This window comes from Balaenoptera ricei, chromosome 17 (genome assembly GCF_028023285.1).
Source record: "Balaenoptera ricei isolate mBalRic1 chromosome 17, mBalRic1.hap2, whole genome shotgun sequence".
Taxonomy (NCBI): domain Eukaryota; kingdom Metazoa; phylum Chordata; class Mammalia; order Artiodactyla; family Balaenopteridae; genus Balaenoptera; species Balaenoptera ricei.
The window spans coordinates 58,508,646-58,524,690 of NC_082655.1; the positions used below are offsets into that span (position 1 = coordinate 58,508,646).

The following is a 16,045-nucleotide window of genomic DNA, read 5'->3' on the forward strand; positions in this document are numbered from 1 at the left end:
ATTATGGAAGATATATAGCTTACATTGTTGAATATTACCATAATTTATTTTATTATGAAGTCTCAGCTAAGAGCATGACATACAATTATAATATCATTTCTATAGGAAGTTTATTCTACTTTGTATTAATTTGCTTTAGATGCTGGCTTTTTTTCCTAAATTTTTGGAGCTAAAAGCTAAACTTTCTGTAATGTTCTCCCTCAACCCTCCTCTCTTTGGATTGAATTCATTTAACCAGTCCAGTTGACCCCAAGGGAGGTATGGATGTCAATTATTGCTACAACTTAATACTAATGACTACTTAAATATTTAATTACTGTAACACTTGACACTTAGGGAGAAACTATTTATAATCATCAAAACCAGGCCTTTGTTTTCATCTTTCCTGCCTGGCGTTTGGCATATTCCTGTTGTAACATCGCTGGGAATGAGCTGCTCTAGAGGTGGAAAAAATGCCTCCCTCTCTCTTCCACCTCCAGGCAGAAGAAGTTGCACTGAAAGTGATTAGTGATGGATATTTTAAAAATTTATAATTACATTAGTTTTCCAAACTAGGTTTTATTGAAAATTTATTGCATTTTAGAAGTGTGAAATATTTTCTTATTCCTTTCTATTGAGTATCGATGTCATTAAAACAGTTAGCTCTTAAAAGCCCTCATTTTTCTTGGACTCTTACTTTGCTTCATTACCTAATGCATTCCAAGAAATATGGTAACTTTTTAATGAGTTGCAAGTAGACCCAGGTGGCTGACCATTGTCCTGAGGAGCTGGGGCTTGGTCTGGCAGGAGCACCATGGAAGATATTCTCTTTTTCCTGACAAGTGCAGGCCAAGGAGAGCAGGGAGCTCAGTTTAGGGGTCTGTGTTCATGTGAAAGATACATTCCAGCCAAGGCAATCCTGAGGCACAAGTCATCCCTGGGCTCGGGAAGAATACATATGTGAGCAGGTCCTGTGACTCCCAACACACATATACTTCAGAGTTTTCCTTTAGTCTGAGAATTTCTAGTCATTAATACCATACTTTGCCAGTCTCTGCTGTAACTGGGCCCACATATTCTCATTTTATTCTGAAGATGCTGTATGTTTATGGCTTTAGCTCCTATTATTCTAAATCTATTTGATCAAATGCTTTGTGCTTTTCCTCCTAACTAAAATTAAAAAGAAACAACTAAGCATATCCTCTATGTAAGTGGGCGAGTGAAGATTTACTGAGTATGTACACTGACTTCATGAAAGGGAGAGACTGTCTCTGGACCTGTGAAATGTCTTATAGATGCGCATATTTTGAAAAATACTGCACTGATTAGTGAGGCTCTGGGTTGCCAGATAGTCTGGTTCTTCTTTGTATACTTAGGACTTTAGCAAGTTCACTCCAGACCTCATTTACAGTGCCAATCACATTACAAAATCCTTTTTCTTTTTTAACTTTAGTCTCCTTTTTCAGTCATCACAGTCCTAAAATCTGAAATAACCAGTTTTAATTCCTTGAGGTTTAAATTCATATTTGTCTTAAACTTTAATCACCATTGCATTTAGTAAAAAATCATAAGAAAAATTAATATGACTTTTTAATTGTCATACTAATGAAGGATTTCATTGAGATCTTAACTGCTATAAATAAAGGATAAAAAACAATTCTTCATTAGATAAAAGAGTGTGGTTAAGATCAGTATTCATAGTCAAAGATGTAAGGCTTGATTTTATATGTATAGCTCTCTTAAACATAATCAGCATGAAATATTTAAGAATTTATTTACTTAATTGAGTTTTCTCAGTTGTAGAAGAGAAAACAATAATGTTTGAAATTTTTAGATTTTTTTAAGTCTCATGCTTTCAAGCCTTCGAAGTTTTTGCACCTCTGAAAGGCTTTTCTTGTGCTTGCGATGCTTCTTGTTTGCATTATGACAGGTGGTGCATCAATTGTACATTACTTTGTAATGTCAGTTGTTTTATTTCTGTGTGACTTTTTTCCCATTTAAACTATAAAATCTTCAAGATGAACAGGGACAGCAGAGTCTGTGGTCTCTCGTCATGGCCATCTGCACATAGTCATGCAAAGCTGATATTTTGGGTGACTAAGAATTTTTGCATTTCACTTCACAGGTGGGGAGCATTAAGCGGGAAATGGCCTTCACATTTCAACCAGAGGACTTAAAACGTGACTCTAGTAAAAAACTGTCTCATCAACACTTGTTCCCCTTGGCCATGGAGGAGGATGTGAAAACAGCAGACACCAAAAAAGTCAACCGAGCCCTTGACCATGAAAAAGAAAACACTCGCTCCATCTGTCTCCTTGAACAAAAACGAAAAGTTGTTTCTTCCAATATTGATGTTCCTCCAGCAAGGTAAGGGACCGTTAGACCTTATATGTGTCTGTTCCAGGAAGTCAGTGGAGAGCATGTATAGTCTCCGCCGTATCTCTCTAAAGTGTAGACTTAGGAAGGTTTTTCTGCCAAGAACATTTTTCTGTTGCTTGTGTGAAATAGAGCAGGTGGCCATGCTCTTCAGAACTGACTCTGAGGCTGTAGTAGTTGGAACTACTGTGGCTCTAGAAAAGAATGTTTTATTAGATTTTGGCAAATGAACAACAGAGAGCAAAAGAATAAATTTAAAAAAATAAAAGAAACATGAAATGTATGACTGAGCATAGCCACTTAAAAGCAAGGATGCTCATATCTTTTGGTCAGGTGTTGGAGAGCTACGGCTGTAAGGCAGATTCAGCCCCTGGCCTGCTTTTTGTTTGGCCTGCCAGGTAAGAATAGTTTTACATTTTTAAAGGGAAAAAAAAAGTGTAGAATATGGGATATAGATCATAGATGGCCTGCAAAGCCTAAAATATTTATATGTGATTCATTACAGAAAAAGTTTGGTGATCCCAGGTTTATATCATGGTAATCCTTTTAAGACAGATCTAGCTTAGAACTGGGCCAAGAGGGTTTATCTGAAATATTAAAAGGCTTTTATTACATTGTAATTCTGTTTAAACCACATCCAGCAGCATTGAACCAAAGGACAATATTATGGCAGAATGACAGTGGAATAGTAGTAGAATATACATGCTAGACCTTTTACTTATTTTCTTGCCTGTCATTTATCTCACCTAGAAAGTAAGTTCCATGTCGGCTGTGATTTTAGTCCATCTTGTTCAATGCTGTATCCCTAGTATTAGAACCATGTTGAATTATATATTAAGGGCTCAATAAATATTTGTTGAATGAAGAAAAGAAAGGAAATGCTGTAGCATGAAAGCTTGCTTATTCTTAATATGTGAAATATATTTTGTTACCAAAAACCAGCTATAATGAAACTTTATAAGCAATTGCTTGAGAAGTTCTGCGTTTGTTTGAGTGGCTTCTGATAGCTAACTAGGAAAATAGTATCTTTGGAAAAGGAATAAATGTTCCTTTTCTACCGATTCACTTTTTGTAATTAGAATTTCATTTCTTTTTATATGAAATCAAAAGTATCTTCTCTAGAAAAATACATATTTTTCTATTCTTCTACCAAATTTGTCAAACTTAATAAAATTATAGGCCTCTTTATTTTCCTTAACTTTTAATTGAAACTTTTCATATATTCATTACCTCTGTTTAACTACTTGGAATTATTTGCTTTTCTCATTTTTTCATATAAAGTACATGCTGAATTCTTTAGGATTAGTTCCTTTAACTGGGGGTTCATTATGATATGTCTTATCATGCCCTGAACCTGGTAGGCACCTCAATTCATATCTGTAAGTTGGTTGACTCATAGGTAAAATGACATGTAATTTGAAATGTGAACAGCTATGGTTTTATTTTTTTCCTAAGCCTGTAGGGCAAGAATTAGACTTCCCAGTGTTACATAGTTTAGGGCCAACTTGCAATTCTGTAGAACTTACTCTACATAAAATTTTCATTAGACTACTTTATATGTTGAAAGACCTGGAATTCATAATTTTAAATTGTCATCGATTGTTTTAGGTATATCTTTATTCTTTAATTTTTACCTACTTGCAGTAGTTTCTGGGGAAAATAATGAAGAGAAGAAGAAGAAAAATGTTTTCTGCCTTTTCTGGCTCTGTTGTGTAGAATATTCTTTCTTCCCTCTCAAATTCACTGAGTGCACTTAAAAGTCAAGCCAGTGTTATTATGGAGTTCTTTAAACAATATTGGGAAATTAATTGGGTTTTAAATCAATTAATGTGCAGCAAAAATTTCCCAATGACAAGGTATAGTTTAGATGTGTTAATCTATTATGGGAAAGACTAGTTAAAGCTTCATTGATTGAGATCTCCACTAATACACTTATTTTCATTGCTGTAGTAAGAATTTAATTATCACAAATATGCCAACAGTTGGTGAAATAAATTACTCTTTTTTAAAGTGATGATGAAGGAATCAAATTGTGGAGTTCATCTAACTCTCCACTCTTTCTGTTCTATTTTCTTTTACTGTTATCAAGTTATTTTGTAAATGTAAACTTTCCACTATCATCTAAATAGATCAATACTTTGTTTTAAAGAAACTCCTTTACCTGACATGTAGAAAGATACAGGATTTTTCTTTTTGTTTTTTTTAGAAGGAATAGTTATATCTGTTGGCAGTACGTAAATAATGAGGCTTGAGTAAGTCTACAGGTATACGGGAATATTGGTATGAGTAAACCTATATCTCTATATCTTATATAGTATATCATATATAACACACGTGTATTATATATACCCCATATATATATTCTACATCACTATATCTAGCCACATGGTTATTGCAAGTTACTCTTCTAAATCCAGACATTATGTATTGGCCAGCTCTTAGAAGGGCAGGATAACGATTTTAGGTGAATAGAGTATGACTGGTGCAGAGTTTCTCATTGGTTTAAAATCAGTTCTCTATAATCTTTCTCACTTTATATTTTGCTTATTGCCACCGTAGCTAACAGGATTTTTGTTGAACTTCACTTTCTGTGGTTTGTAAGATGAAATATGAAGTTTTTTTCTATGGTTTGTGTAATGAAAACAATGGGTATATTTTATATGTTTTTTCATATCCCTAGAAATTTCTGAGAACCACCCCCCTCTTTAATCGCTGTACCTCACTGCAATTAAGCGTCACTGATTTCATCTCCATTCAATAGACATTTATTGAGTACCTGCTATGAACTCAGTATTCAGTAAAAAAGTGAATGAGGCAGGGTGCTAACCCTCCAGGACCTTACTATCAGAGAGACAGACACCTAAGTGGTTAATATCAAATAACAGTTCCTAACTTGTTCCCTTCTCATTAGAGCTGGGTGAATTTGTATGTAATGGAGAATCTCTTAATATTAGGAAAGTTGTTAGTGTGACACAACTACTTAAAAGCCTAATTTCCTTTTATTAGTATCTTTTTCAAGATGGGGATAAATGGAACAGAGGAGGAACTCTGTATCTGAGATCTGCATTACAAAATCCCTGTTTCTTTACCCGTTTTCTGAGGACCCACTTAAGAGCTGCTAGTTTCAGGAAAACATAAATTTAAGTAAGTTATTAATCCAGATGTGTCAGGCTGAGTCATCCGAGAAGCAAATGCCAAGATAGGATTGAACGTGCAAGTGTTTTATTAGGATAAACACCTGGGGTGGGTGGAGGCAGGGAAGGCAGGAGGTTGCAAGTCAGACTAAGGTGCAGGTCTGAGCCCAGTGAGGGAGAGGGGTGAGGGAAGGCTGGACGGAAGTGTCCGAGACTGCCTCGCAAGGCCACCGGGACTCCTGCATTAAATTAATTACATGAGTTATATTAATGCAAGAGAGTCCACTTACCCATGGGATGTTGCTTGATTGATTTCAGGAAGAAACAGTTTTTTTTTTCTTGTTTTGTTTCCGGCGTGGGGGGTGCGCAGGGGTGGTGCAGAGGAGTGGATGCATTATAAGGTGAGGTCCTCAAAATATCCCTTGAATTATTCCAGGTTCTTCAGTGGAGAAAACTAAATAGGAGGAACACAAGAGTATGTAAGACAGCGTGTGAATGAGCAGTGTTCGTCTTTGGACCTAAAGATCTATCATGGACAGAAAAAAAATTCTTCCCAACTTTAAAGATTATGGAGGAGGAATAATTTGGTGGCGCGTGAGGTGACCTGTACGAGGCGTGTCAGTGCTAACAGTGGGGACAGCAGTCTTTAAATGACTGATCCCTCTCTCTGAAGGTTTCATCACTTATTCATTTAGTAATGTCTGGTTATAAAAGATAACAGCTCCCTCCGAAAGAGACTGTGAATTGAAAATGAGGAGTTACTAATTATAAACATGTTATCTTAAGTATTTTTTAATCTTCAGGGAAAATACTAGCTTTAGTGATCTCTATGGCGAGTTAGGAAAATGAGCTTTAAGAGGATAAGGACAAGAATACAAAGAGACGGGGGTTTGAAGAGTGGAGCCAGAATGAAAATCCAATACTGTAGTTTGGCCCAAGAAATGAATAGGAGGCCAAGGTCAGTAAAGACAAAGGCCAGTCAGAGATTTCCTGTGGGCAGAGCTCAGTGGTCCATTAGCCAAGACAGTATTTTAGCCTGATTGGAAAAAGATGATGAGCCTGGGCCCAGATAATCAATGAATCATGCCCAGTTTAGTGGTGGAAATTTGGGGAAAAGAAAGAAGGATTTGAAATCCAGAGTAGGGAATTTACAGATTTTTCCAGGGATGTAGGGCATAGAACTAGTTGGAAGGAATTGTTCAATTCTTTGGATGTGTGCCAAGCTATTGCAGTAGCACGAGACTTCTGTGAATTGGCCTGATTGAATACCGTTGGTAACACCAAATTCTTTCAAAGTCCAAGTAATGTTCATTTCAGTGTTTGACCTGTCCTGATGGGTAAACTAGGCATGTTGGTAAAGCCTGGAAGTACCAGAAAATAAAACATAAAGGACTCAGGAGAGCCGCTTTTGGAGGAGAAATTTTCTACTCATTTTAACTCTGCCTGGTTATAGGTAAGGATTGAGGTTTCTTTTTATTTTCCCATATGGATATTCAATTGTTACAATTGTTGGACAGATTATCCTTTCCCCATTGCATTACCTTGACATCTTTTTCAAAATCAACTGACCATATATGTGCATGTCTAGTTCTGGACTCTCCTCTGTTCTGTATCTGTGTGTTTATCTTTATGCCAGTACTACAGTCTCTTTTTTTTTTTAACATCTTTTTTGGAGTATAATTGCTTTACAATGTTGTGTTAGTTTCAGCCGTACAACAAAGTGAATCAGCTATAGGCATACATATATCCCCATATCCCCTCCCTCTTGCATCTCCCTCACACCCTCCTTATCCCACCCCTCTAGGTGGTCACAAAGCACCGAGCTGATATCCCTGTGCTCTGCAGCTGCTTCCCACTAGCTATCTATTTTACATTTGGTAGCGTATATATGTCAATGTTACTCTCTCACTTCGTCCCAGCTTACCCTTCCCCCTCCCCATGTCCTCAAGTCCATTCTCTATGTCTGTGTCTTTATTCCTGTCCTGCCCCTAGGTTCATCAGAACCATTTTTTTTTTAGATTCCATATATATATATATATGTGTTAGCATATGGTATTTGTTTTTCTCTTTGTGACTTACTTCACTCTGTATGACAGACTCTAGGTCCCTCTTGATTGCTGTAGTGATAGTAAGTCTTGATAGTAGGTAGTATGAGTATGCCAACCTTGTTCTGCTTTTTGAAACATATCTTTCTAGGTTTGCTGGATTTCCATATAGATTTTAGAATATTCTACCATTTTCTACCCTTCAAAAAAGCCTATTGGAATTTTAATTATTACATTTGAATCTATAGGTCAGTTTAGGGTGAATTGATATCATAAAAACATCAAATCTTCCAATTTATAGACAGAGTATGTCTTTACATTTACCAGTTCTTTTATTCTTCTCAGTAGAATTTGTAGTTTTCAGTGCTTAGATCTTGCACTTATTTTGTTAATTTGTAAGTACTTTATGTTTTTAGATACTGTTCTAAATAATATTATTTAATTTTTTTTGGTAATCCTCTTTTTTCTTCCAGTTTTATTGAGATATAATTGACATACAGCACTGTATAAGTTAAGGTGTACAGCATAATGATTTGACTTACATCATGAAATGATTAGAAATCTAGTGATTATCACAATAAGTTTAGAGAACATCCATTCATCTCATATAGATACATTAAATAAATATAAAATTACTTTTCCTTGGGATGAGAACTCTTAGGGTTTGCTTTCTTAACTTTCATATATAAAATACAGCAGTGTTAATTATATTTATCATGTTGTATGTTACATCCCTAGTACTTATTTATCTTATACCTGGAAGTTTGTACCTTTTGACTGCCTTCATCTAATTCTCCCTCCCCAACTACCTGCCTCTGGGTAACCACAAATCTGATCTCTTTTTCTGTGAGTGAGTTTGTTTTTGAAGTATAATTGACCTACAGCACAATGTTAGTTCTTATTACATGACAGAGTGATTGAATATTTCTGTACATTTCAAAATGATCACTGTGATAAGTCTGGTTATTATCTGTCACCATACTAAGACATTACATAGTTTTTGACTGTATTCCCTGCACTGCATATTGAATATCTGTGACTCATTTATTTTGTAACTGGAAGTTTGTGCACCTCTTATTCTCCCTTACCTATTTCTTTCCTCTTACCCCCGGCCCTGCTCTGGCAATCACCTGTTTTTTTCTCTGTATCTATAGCTATTTGTTTTGTTATGCTTGTTCATTTGTTTTGTTTTCTAGATTTTACATATAAGTGAAATCGTACAGTATTTTTCTTTCTCTGTGACTTATTTCACTTAGCATGATACCCTCTAGGCCCATCCATGTTGTCACAAATGGCAAGATTCCATTCTTTTTTATGGCTGTGTAATATTCCAGTGTGTGTGTGTGTTTGTGTGTGTGTGATATCTTCTTTATCCATCTATCTATTGATGGGCACTTATGTTGCTTCTATATCTTGCCTAGTGTAAACAATGCTGCAGTGCACACAGGGTGCATATATCTTTTTGAATTAGTGTTTGTTTTCTCATCGGAAAAATACCCAGGAGTGGAATTTACTGGATCTTATGGCAGTTCTAGTTTTTAATTTTTTGAGGAATTTCCATACCATTCTCCATAGTGGCTGTAACAATTTACATTCCCACCAACACTGCACGAGGGTGTCCTTTTCTCCACATCCCCAGCAACACTTGTTATTTCTTGTCTTTTTGATAATAGCCATTCTGACAGGTGTGAAGTGATATCTCATTGTGGTTTTGATCTGCATTTTCCTGATGATCACTGATGTTGAGCGTCTTTTCATATGTATGTTGGCCATCTGTATGTCTTCTTTGGAAAAATGTGTAATCAGTTCCTCTGCCCAATTTTTAATAGGGTTGTTTGGTAATTTTTGATATTGAGTTCAATGAGTTCTTTGTTTATTTTGGATATTAACCCCTTGTTGGATATATCATTTGCAAATATTTTATTGGCATATAATTGTTCATAGTAATCTTTTATGATCTTTTGTACTTCTGTGGTGTCAGTTGTAACTTCTCCTTTTTCATTTCTGATTTTATTGACTTGGGCCCTGTCTCCTTTTTTCTTGATGAGTCTGAGTAAAGGTTTATTAATTTTGTTTATCTGTTCAAAGAACCAGCTCTTAGTTTTATTGATCTTTTTCTTTTTTTTTTTGTCTCTATTTCATTTATTTCTGCTCTGATCTTTATCATTTCTTTCCTTCTACTAACTTTGGGTTTTGTTTGTTTTTCTTTTTCTCATTCCTTTAAGTGTAAGGTTAGGTTGTTTCTTTGAGATTTTCTTGTTTCCAGAGGTGGGCTTGTATCACTATAAACTTCCCTCTTAGAACTGTTTTTGCTGCTTCCCATAGATTTGGGATCATTATGTTTTCATTTTCATTTGCCTCCAGGTATTTTAAAATTTTCTTTGATTTCTTCAGTGATCCATTGGTTGTTTAGTAGCATATTGTTTAGTCTTCATGTGTTTGTGTTCTTGCAGTTTTTTTCTTGTAGTTGATTTCTAGTCTCATAGCATTGTGGTCAGAAAAGATTCTTGATATGATTTTTATTTTCTTAAGTTTCCTCGGTGTGGCCAGGGCCCAGAGGGTCTTGGGTCTGATGCCTTGTCCACTGGTGGGTGAGGCTGGTCCCAGGGCTAGTGCCAGCCCATTAGTGGGTGGAGCCAGGTTGTGGGGTCTCTGGCCACAGGGCCCTGTGAGTCCAGCGGTTGGTATCAGCCTGCTGGTGGGCAGGGCCAGCTGTGGCGGCGGCTGGCTGTGGGACCCTGGGGGATTCTAGGCCTAGTTTCAGGTCTTGGGTCCCCTGGTGGACAGGGCTGGGTCCCGGCACAGCTGTGGGTTCCGGGGGTCTTAAAGAAGCCCGCCTGCTTGTGGGTGGGGCTCTGTCCCTGCCCAGCTAGCTACTTGGCCTGAGGTATCCCAGTACTGGTGCCTGCAGGCTGGTGGGTGAGGCAAGGTCCTGGTGCTAACAAGCTCGAGGGAGGATTCCAAGGTGACACTTGCCAGCCCCAATGTCCTTTGGGTAGAATGAGCTCTCAAAATTGCTTCTACCAGTGTCTGTGTCCCCAGGCTGAGCTCTAGATGCCTCCTGCCTCTCAGGGAGGTTCTCCAAGATCAGCAGGTGGGTCTGACTCAGGCTCCTTTCAAACTACTGCTTCTGCTGTGGGTCCCAGAACATGTGAGATTTTGTGTGTGCCCTTTAAGAGTGGAGTCTCTATTTCTACAGCCCTCTGGCTCTCCTGAAAGTAAGCCCTGCTGGCCTTCAAAGCCAAATGTTCTGGGAGCTCGTCTTGCTGGTACCGGAAACCCAGGCTGGGGAGCCCGGTGTGAGGCTTGGACCCCTTCCGCCTTGGGGAGAACCTCTGCAGTTGTAATTATCCTATCATTTGTGGGTTGCCTACCCGGAGTTATGGCCTCTTGACTGTACCACATCTTTGCCCTGCTTACCCGTCTCACTGTGGTTCATTCTTTATATCTTTAGTTGTAGCAAATCTTTTCCACTTTTCTTCTGGTCACTCGCATCAGTAGTTGCTCTGTAAATAGTTGTAGTTGCGGTGTGCCCGTGGCAGGAGGTGAGCTCAGGGTCTTCCTGCTTTGCCGTCTTGGCCACTCCCCCACCAAATCATATTATTTTAAATGTCAACTTCAAGTTATTCATTGCTGATACAGAGAAATACAATTTATATTTTGACCAAGTATACTGAAAGCTTACTAAACTCAGGCATTAGGTTTTTTAGCTTTTTTGGTAGATTTGTTTTTAGGAGGTTCTGTATAAATGATCATGCTGCCTGCAAATAAAGACAACTCATTACTTTTCCTCTCCCGTATGTATACCTTTCATCTATGTTTTGTCTTTTTGCACTGACTTGCACCTCCAATGTAATACTGAATAGTGGCAAAAATGGATATCCTTATCTTGTTCTTCAAGGGGAAAGCATTCAGTATATTTCACTGTTAAGAATGATGATAGCTGCAGGATTTTTTTCTTTCTTTATGAGAGAATGGAAGTACTCTTCCATTTCTAATTAGCTGATGAGAGTTTTTATCATCAATAAATGTTGAATATTGTAAAAAAAAAGTTACATCTATCTACATGAGCATACTTAACAATTATTTTAATGTGTCGAGTTACATTGATTAGTCTTCAACCATTGAGTCAGCTTTGGATTCCTGAGCTAAAACCCCCTTATATATCAAAGGATCAGTTTTTGCTAAAATTCTATTAAGGATTCATTCATTTCCATCCACTGACCTATCATTTTATTTACTTGGATATTGTTGTGTGGTTTTGATATCAGTTTAATGATGGCCTCATAAAATGGGTTAGGAAGTGTTCCCTCCTCCTTGTTTTCTGAATTTATTTTAGGACTGGTATTACTTCTTCCTTAAAGGGTAGGTCTACTGGTGAAGCCATCTGGTCCTGGAGTTTTCTTTATGGGAGTGTTTTTCATTACAGATTCAATTTTTAAGATTGATATACAGTTGACCCTTGCACAGCACAGGTTTGAACTGTGCGGGTCCACTTATATGCAGATCTTCAATAGTAAATACTGTAATACTACATGGTCCACAGTTGGTTAAATCTGTAGAAGTGGAGGAACCGTGAAAACAGAAGGCCGACTATATTATACGCAGATTAACCCCCTCGTTGTTCAAGGGTCAACTGTAGTGCTATTCAACTTTCATGTTTCTTTTTGAATCAGTTTTGGTAATTTGTGTCTTTCAGGAATTTATCCATTACATATAAATTGTCAAATTTGTTAGCATGTAGTTGTTCATAATATTGCCTTTTTAAAAAATATGGAGAATCTACAGTAATGTTCCCTCTCCCATTTCTGATGCTGGTCAGTGTGTCATCTTTTTTTTGTTAACCAGTCTAACTAGCAGTTTATCAATTTTATGGCTGTTCTCAAGGAGCCAGCTTTCACATATACTGATTTTCTCTATTGTTTGTCCATTTTCTATTTCATTGATTTCTTCTTTTATTATTTCCTTCTTTCTGCTTATTTTGAGTTTAAATTCCTCCTCTTTTTCTAGTTTCTTAAGGTAGAATTTTAGACTGTTCATTGTAGACTTTTCTTCTTTTATGTTATAAGCATCTAATGCTATAACTCCTTCTAAGCACTTCTTTATATGCACCTCCCAATTTTTGTTAGGTTGATTCTTTTTAATATTAGATTATTATAATTAGCTTTTATTTTAAAAAGTAAGAGATACAAAACATTTTTCATCTTATTATTTATAATTGAGAAAATAATCCAGAGAATAGAAATATAGAGTATATTCTTGAAATAGGATATTTTACTCACTATATTCATTATAATTACTGATATGTTTAGAATTTTTCACCATCTTAATTTTTTTTCTTTTTTAAACCATGCTTTACTATGTTTTCTCTTTCCTACCTTTTGTTTGATTGATCTAGCTTGATTAGAAAGTTATATATTCTGTTTCTTTTTTCTTTTTTTTTTAGGATTTGTTCCTCAATACCTTATTTTTTAAAAGACTTTATTTTCTTTTTCAGAGCAGTTCTAGGTTCACAACAAAATTGAGAGGCAGTTACAGAAATTTCCCATATACCCTCTGTCCCCACACATGCAGAGCACCCCTCCTGTTACCAACATCTGTCATCATTTTTGTCCTAAAGTTTACTTCTCTAAATGTTAGTGGTGTACATTAAATGGGTTTGGACAAATATATAAGGACATGTATCCCTCATTATAGTACCCTACAGGGTATTTTCACTGCCCTAAAAAATCCTCTGTGCTCTGCTTATTGATCCCTTCCCCTACCCTGAACTCCTGGAAACCACTAATCTTTTTACTGTCTCCATAGTTTTGCCTTTTTCAGAATGTCTATAGTTGGAATAATATATGCAGCTTTTTCAGATTGGCTTCTTTCACTAAGTAATGTGCATTTTTTAAATTTATTCAACATCTTTATTAATTAAGTGGATTTTATGTGCCAGATACTGGAATACAAGGTAGAATAAATAGACATATTTCCTGCCCTGGTAGAATTGAGGAGAGAGAGAGATTCTAAACAACACAAATATAAATACATAATTATAAATTATAATAATTTTAATAGATGGAATGTACAGGATATTATGATGTCCATAAGTAGGAAAACTTATTTTAGACTGAGGCATAAGGAAAGGCCTCGTTAATGAAAGTACATTTTAGCTGACACCTAAAGAATGAGGAGGCGTTAGACAGACTGACTAGAGAGGAAGGTATTCCAGGTAGGGGAGAGTATGCCTGAAAGCCTCAAGGTAAGAAAGAAGGCCAGTGTGGCTGAAGCACAGAGATGGGGGAGAGCGGCAAGAGATGAGGTTGGAGAGGCACGCAGGAGCCAAATCATGTTGAGCTATATTGATTGTGTTAAAGAATTTTAAAGTATATATTTAGATCAATGAGAAGAATTTTATGGAGAAGAATGATTAATGTTCCTTTTGTATTTAGGAATGATCACATTAACTGTTACATGTAGATTGGGTTTGAGAAGGACAAGATGGGTGCAGGGAGACTAGTCGGGAAGCTACTCCTTTAGTGCAGAACAGATGTCATGGGAGTCTGGACTACCTAGAGTGGTGACAGCTGAGATGAAGACAAGTGGACAGACTTGAGATGCATTTTTGAAGTAGATATGAGGCTTCTTGGTTGTAAGCAACAGAAATGACTGGCTGATTTAACAAAGGATGGAATTTTCTGAAAGACTTACAAAGTTTCTAGGAAGGCGGTTAGAAAGTGGGCAGGAGGGTGGGCAGGTAGAAACACAGTTATGTTCATTCATTCTACCAGGGCCTGCAACTGAGCTTTTTGGCTTCTAAAGCAAGAGATGTATGTGTTTGGAAATTCTCCGGGCACTGGAAGTAAATTCAGGCACTGGAGCACAAATTTAACAAATGACAGACCTAAGACTGGGAGGTTTCTGACCCCAAGTGAATTTTTGTTTCTTATTACCATCATTAGTGTTTATCAGAGAACATTAATTTATTGTCAGTTGCAACTGTGATACCTTAAAATACAATGATAATTCTAATATCACTTGCTGTCCAGACTCTAAAAAACAAAAGAAACTCAACTGTTAAGAAAACATTATCAGATAACCTGGATCATTAGAGCATGGCATTTGTTATCCTCTTTTTGCCAGACATTGTTTTTTTTGAAAGTACTGATGCTTAAACTGGTTGGATTTCACCCAAACAGCAATTACAATTTGATTACGCAAAGTAGAAACTGTCTTCTAATTATAACTCTAAAGCTAAAGAAATCTATTAGCAAACCAGTTGTAACAAGGGAAAAAGAAAAGTTTGGCCAAAAATATTCCTAGGCCTAACAGCAATTTATTAGAATACTCCAGATTGTTAGTTTGCTGTTGGAAAAAAATTGAACCATACGGCACTGTTTGTTTTGCAGGGTTTTAAAATATAGTGATGTCATATATATCACTTGCTGGGTAAAATGAAGTCATCTTCTCTTTATAGAATGCCTCTCTGGGAACTGTATCGTTTAAAAAGAACTTCAGAAACTCATTACCCTTTGAGTTATTGAGCGGACAATGGAAAATTGTGAACTTATTTGGGCTACCATTTTCAATGGTGTTCTCTACATTTTCTCCTTTGTCTTTTACGTACTATATATTACTTATAGAAAAGTTTTTTATGTCAAACTTGGAATTAAGTGAGAGATAAGGCAAAATTGGTATCATTATTTCTGAATCTCCAGAAGCATAGCAGTTTCTGGAGCAAATGTTTAATGTTTAAATGTATTAAAAACTTTTCAGGTCACAAACTCTGTAACCAATATGAAACTACTGAAAAGAGGGAAAAGTTTAAAAGGTCTCTAAGCTTATCTCATTGAACATTTTCTTTTTAAAAAAATATATTGGGAGGGCAATATAAATGTACCTACCCATGTTGTAGAAAGACTAATACTATGTAATTGTTAAGAACCAAAGCAATCTCCACAAAGTAGCTATGAAGACCACCTTTTCCAGGAAACCTTTTTTTTTAATTTTTTAATTTTATTTTTTATTTATTTATTTTTTGGCTGCGTTGGGTCTTCGTTGCTGCACGCGGGCTTTCTCTAGTTGCAGTGAGCGGGGGCTTCTCTTCATTGTGGTGTGTGGGCTTCTCATTGTGGTGGCTTCTCTTGTTGCGGAACACGGGCTCTAGGCACACGGGCTTCAGTAGTTGTGGCTCGCGGGCTGTAGAGCGCAGTCTCAGTAGTTGTGGCTCACGGGCTTAGTTGCTCCGTGGCATGTGGGATCTTCCCAGACCAGGGCTCGAACCCGTGTCCCCTGTATTGGCAGGTGGATTCTTAACCACTGCACCACCAGGGAAGTCCCCTCCAGGAAACCTTTATCCACTTCCATCCCTTCCCATCCTTTTAGTAATTCAGGTCAGCAAGTAACTGTTGTTCCTGTTTTCTTGCTGCAGTCTGTCTGTTTGTTACACAGCAGCCAAAATGATCTTCCCAAAGCACAAGTATAATCATGTGGATAGAGGGATGGAAACAGGAAATTGCTAGGAAC

At 36.8% G+C, this 16,045-nt stretch overlaps 1 protein-coding gene across 2 annotated transcripts in view; it reads left to right on the forward strand.

Moving 5' to 3' along the window:
- ZNF704 (zinc finger protein 704) overlaps positions 1 to 16,045 on the forward strand; it is a 218,580-nt gene that overhangs the window by 42,433 nt on the left and 160,102 nt on the right. For both annotated transcript variants that reach the window (XM_059902441.1, XM_059902440.1), the window contains exon 2: positions 2,105 to 2,346. In XM_059902441.1, coding sequence (XP_059758424.1) covers positions 2,105 to 2,346 — 242 coding nt within the window. The remainder of the gene's footprint in view (positions 1 to 2,104; positions 2,347 to 16,045) is intronic.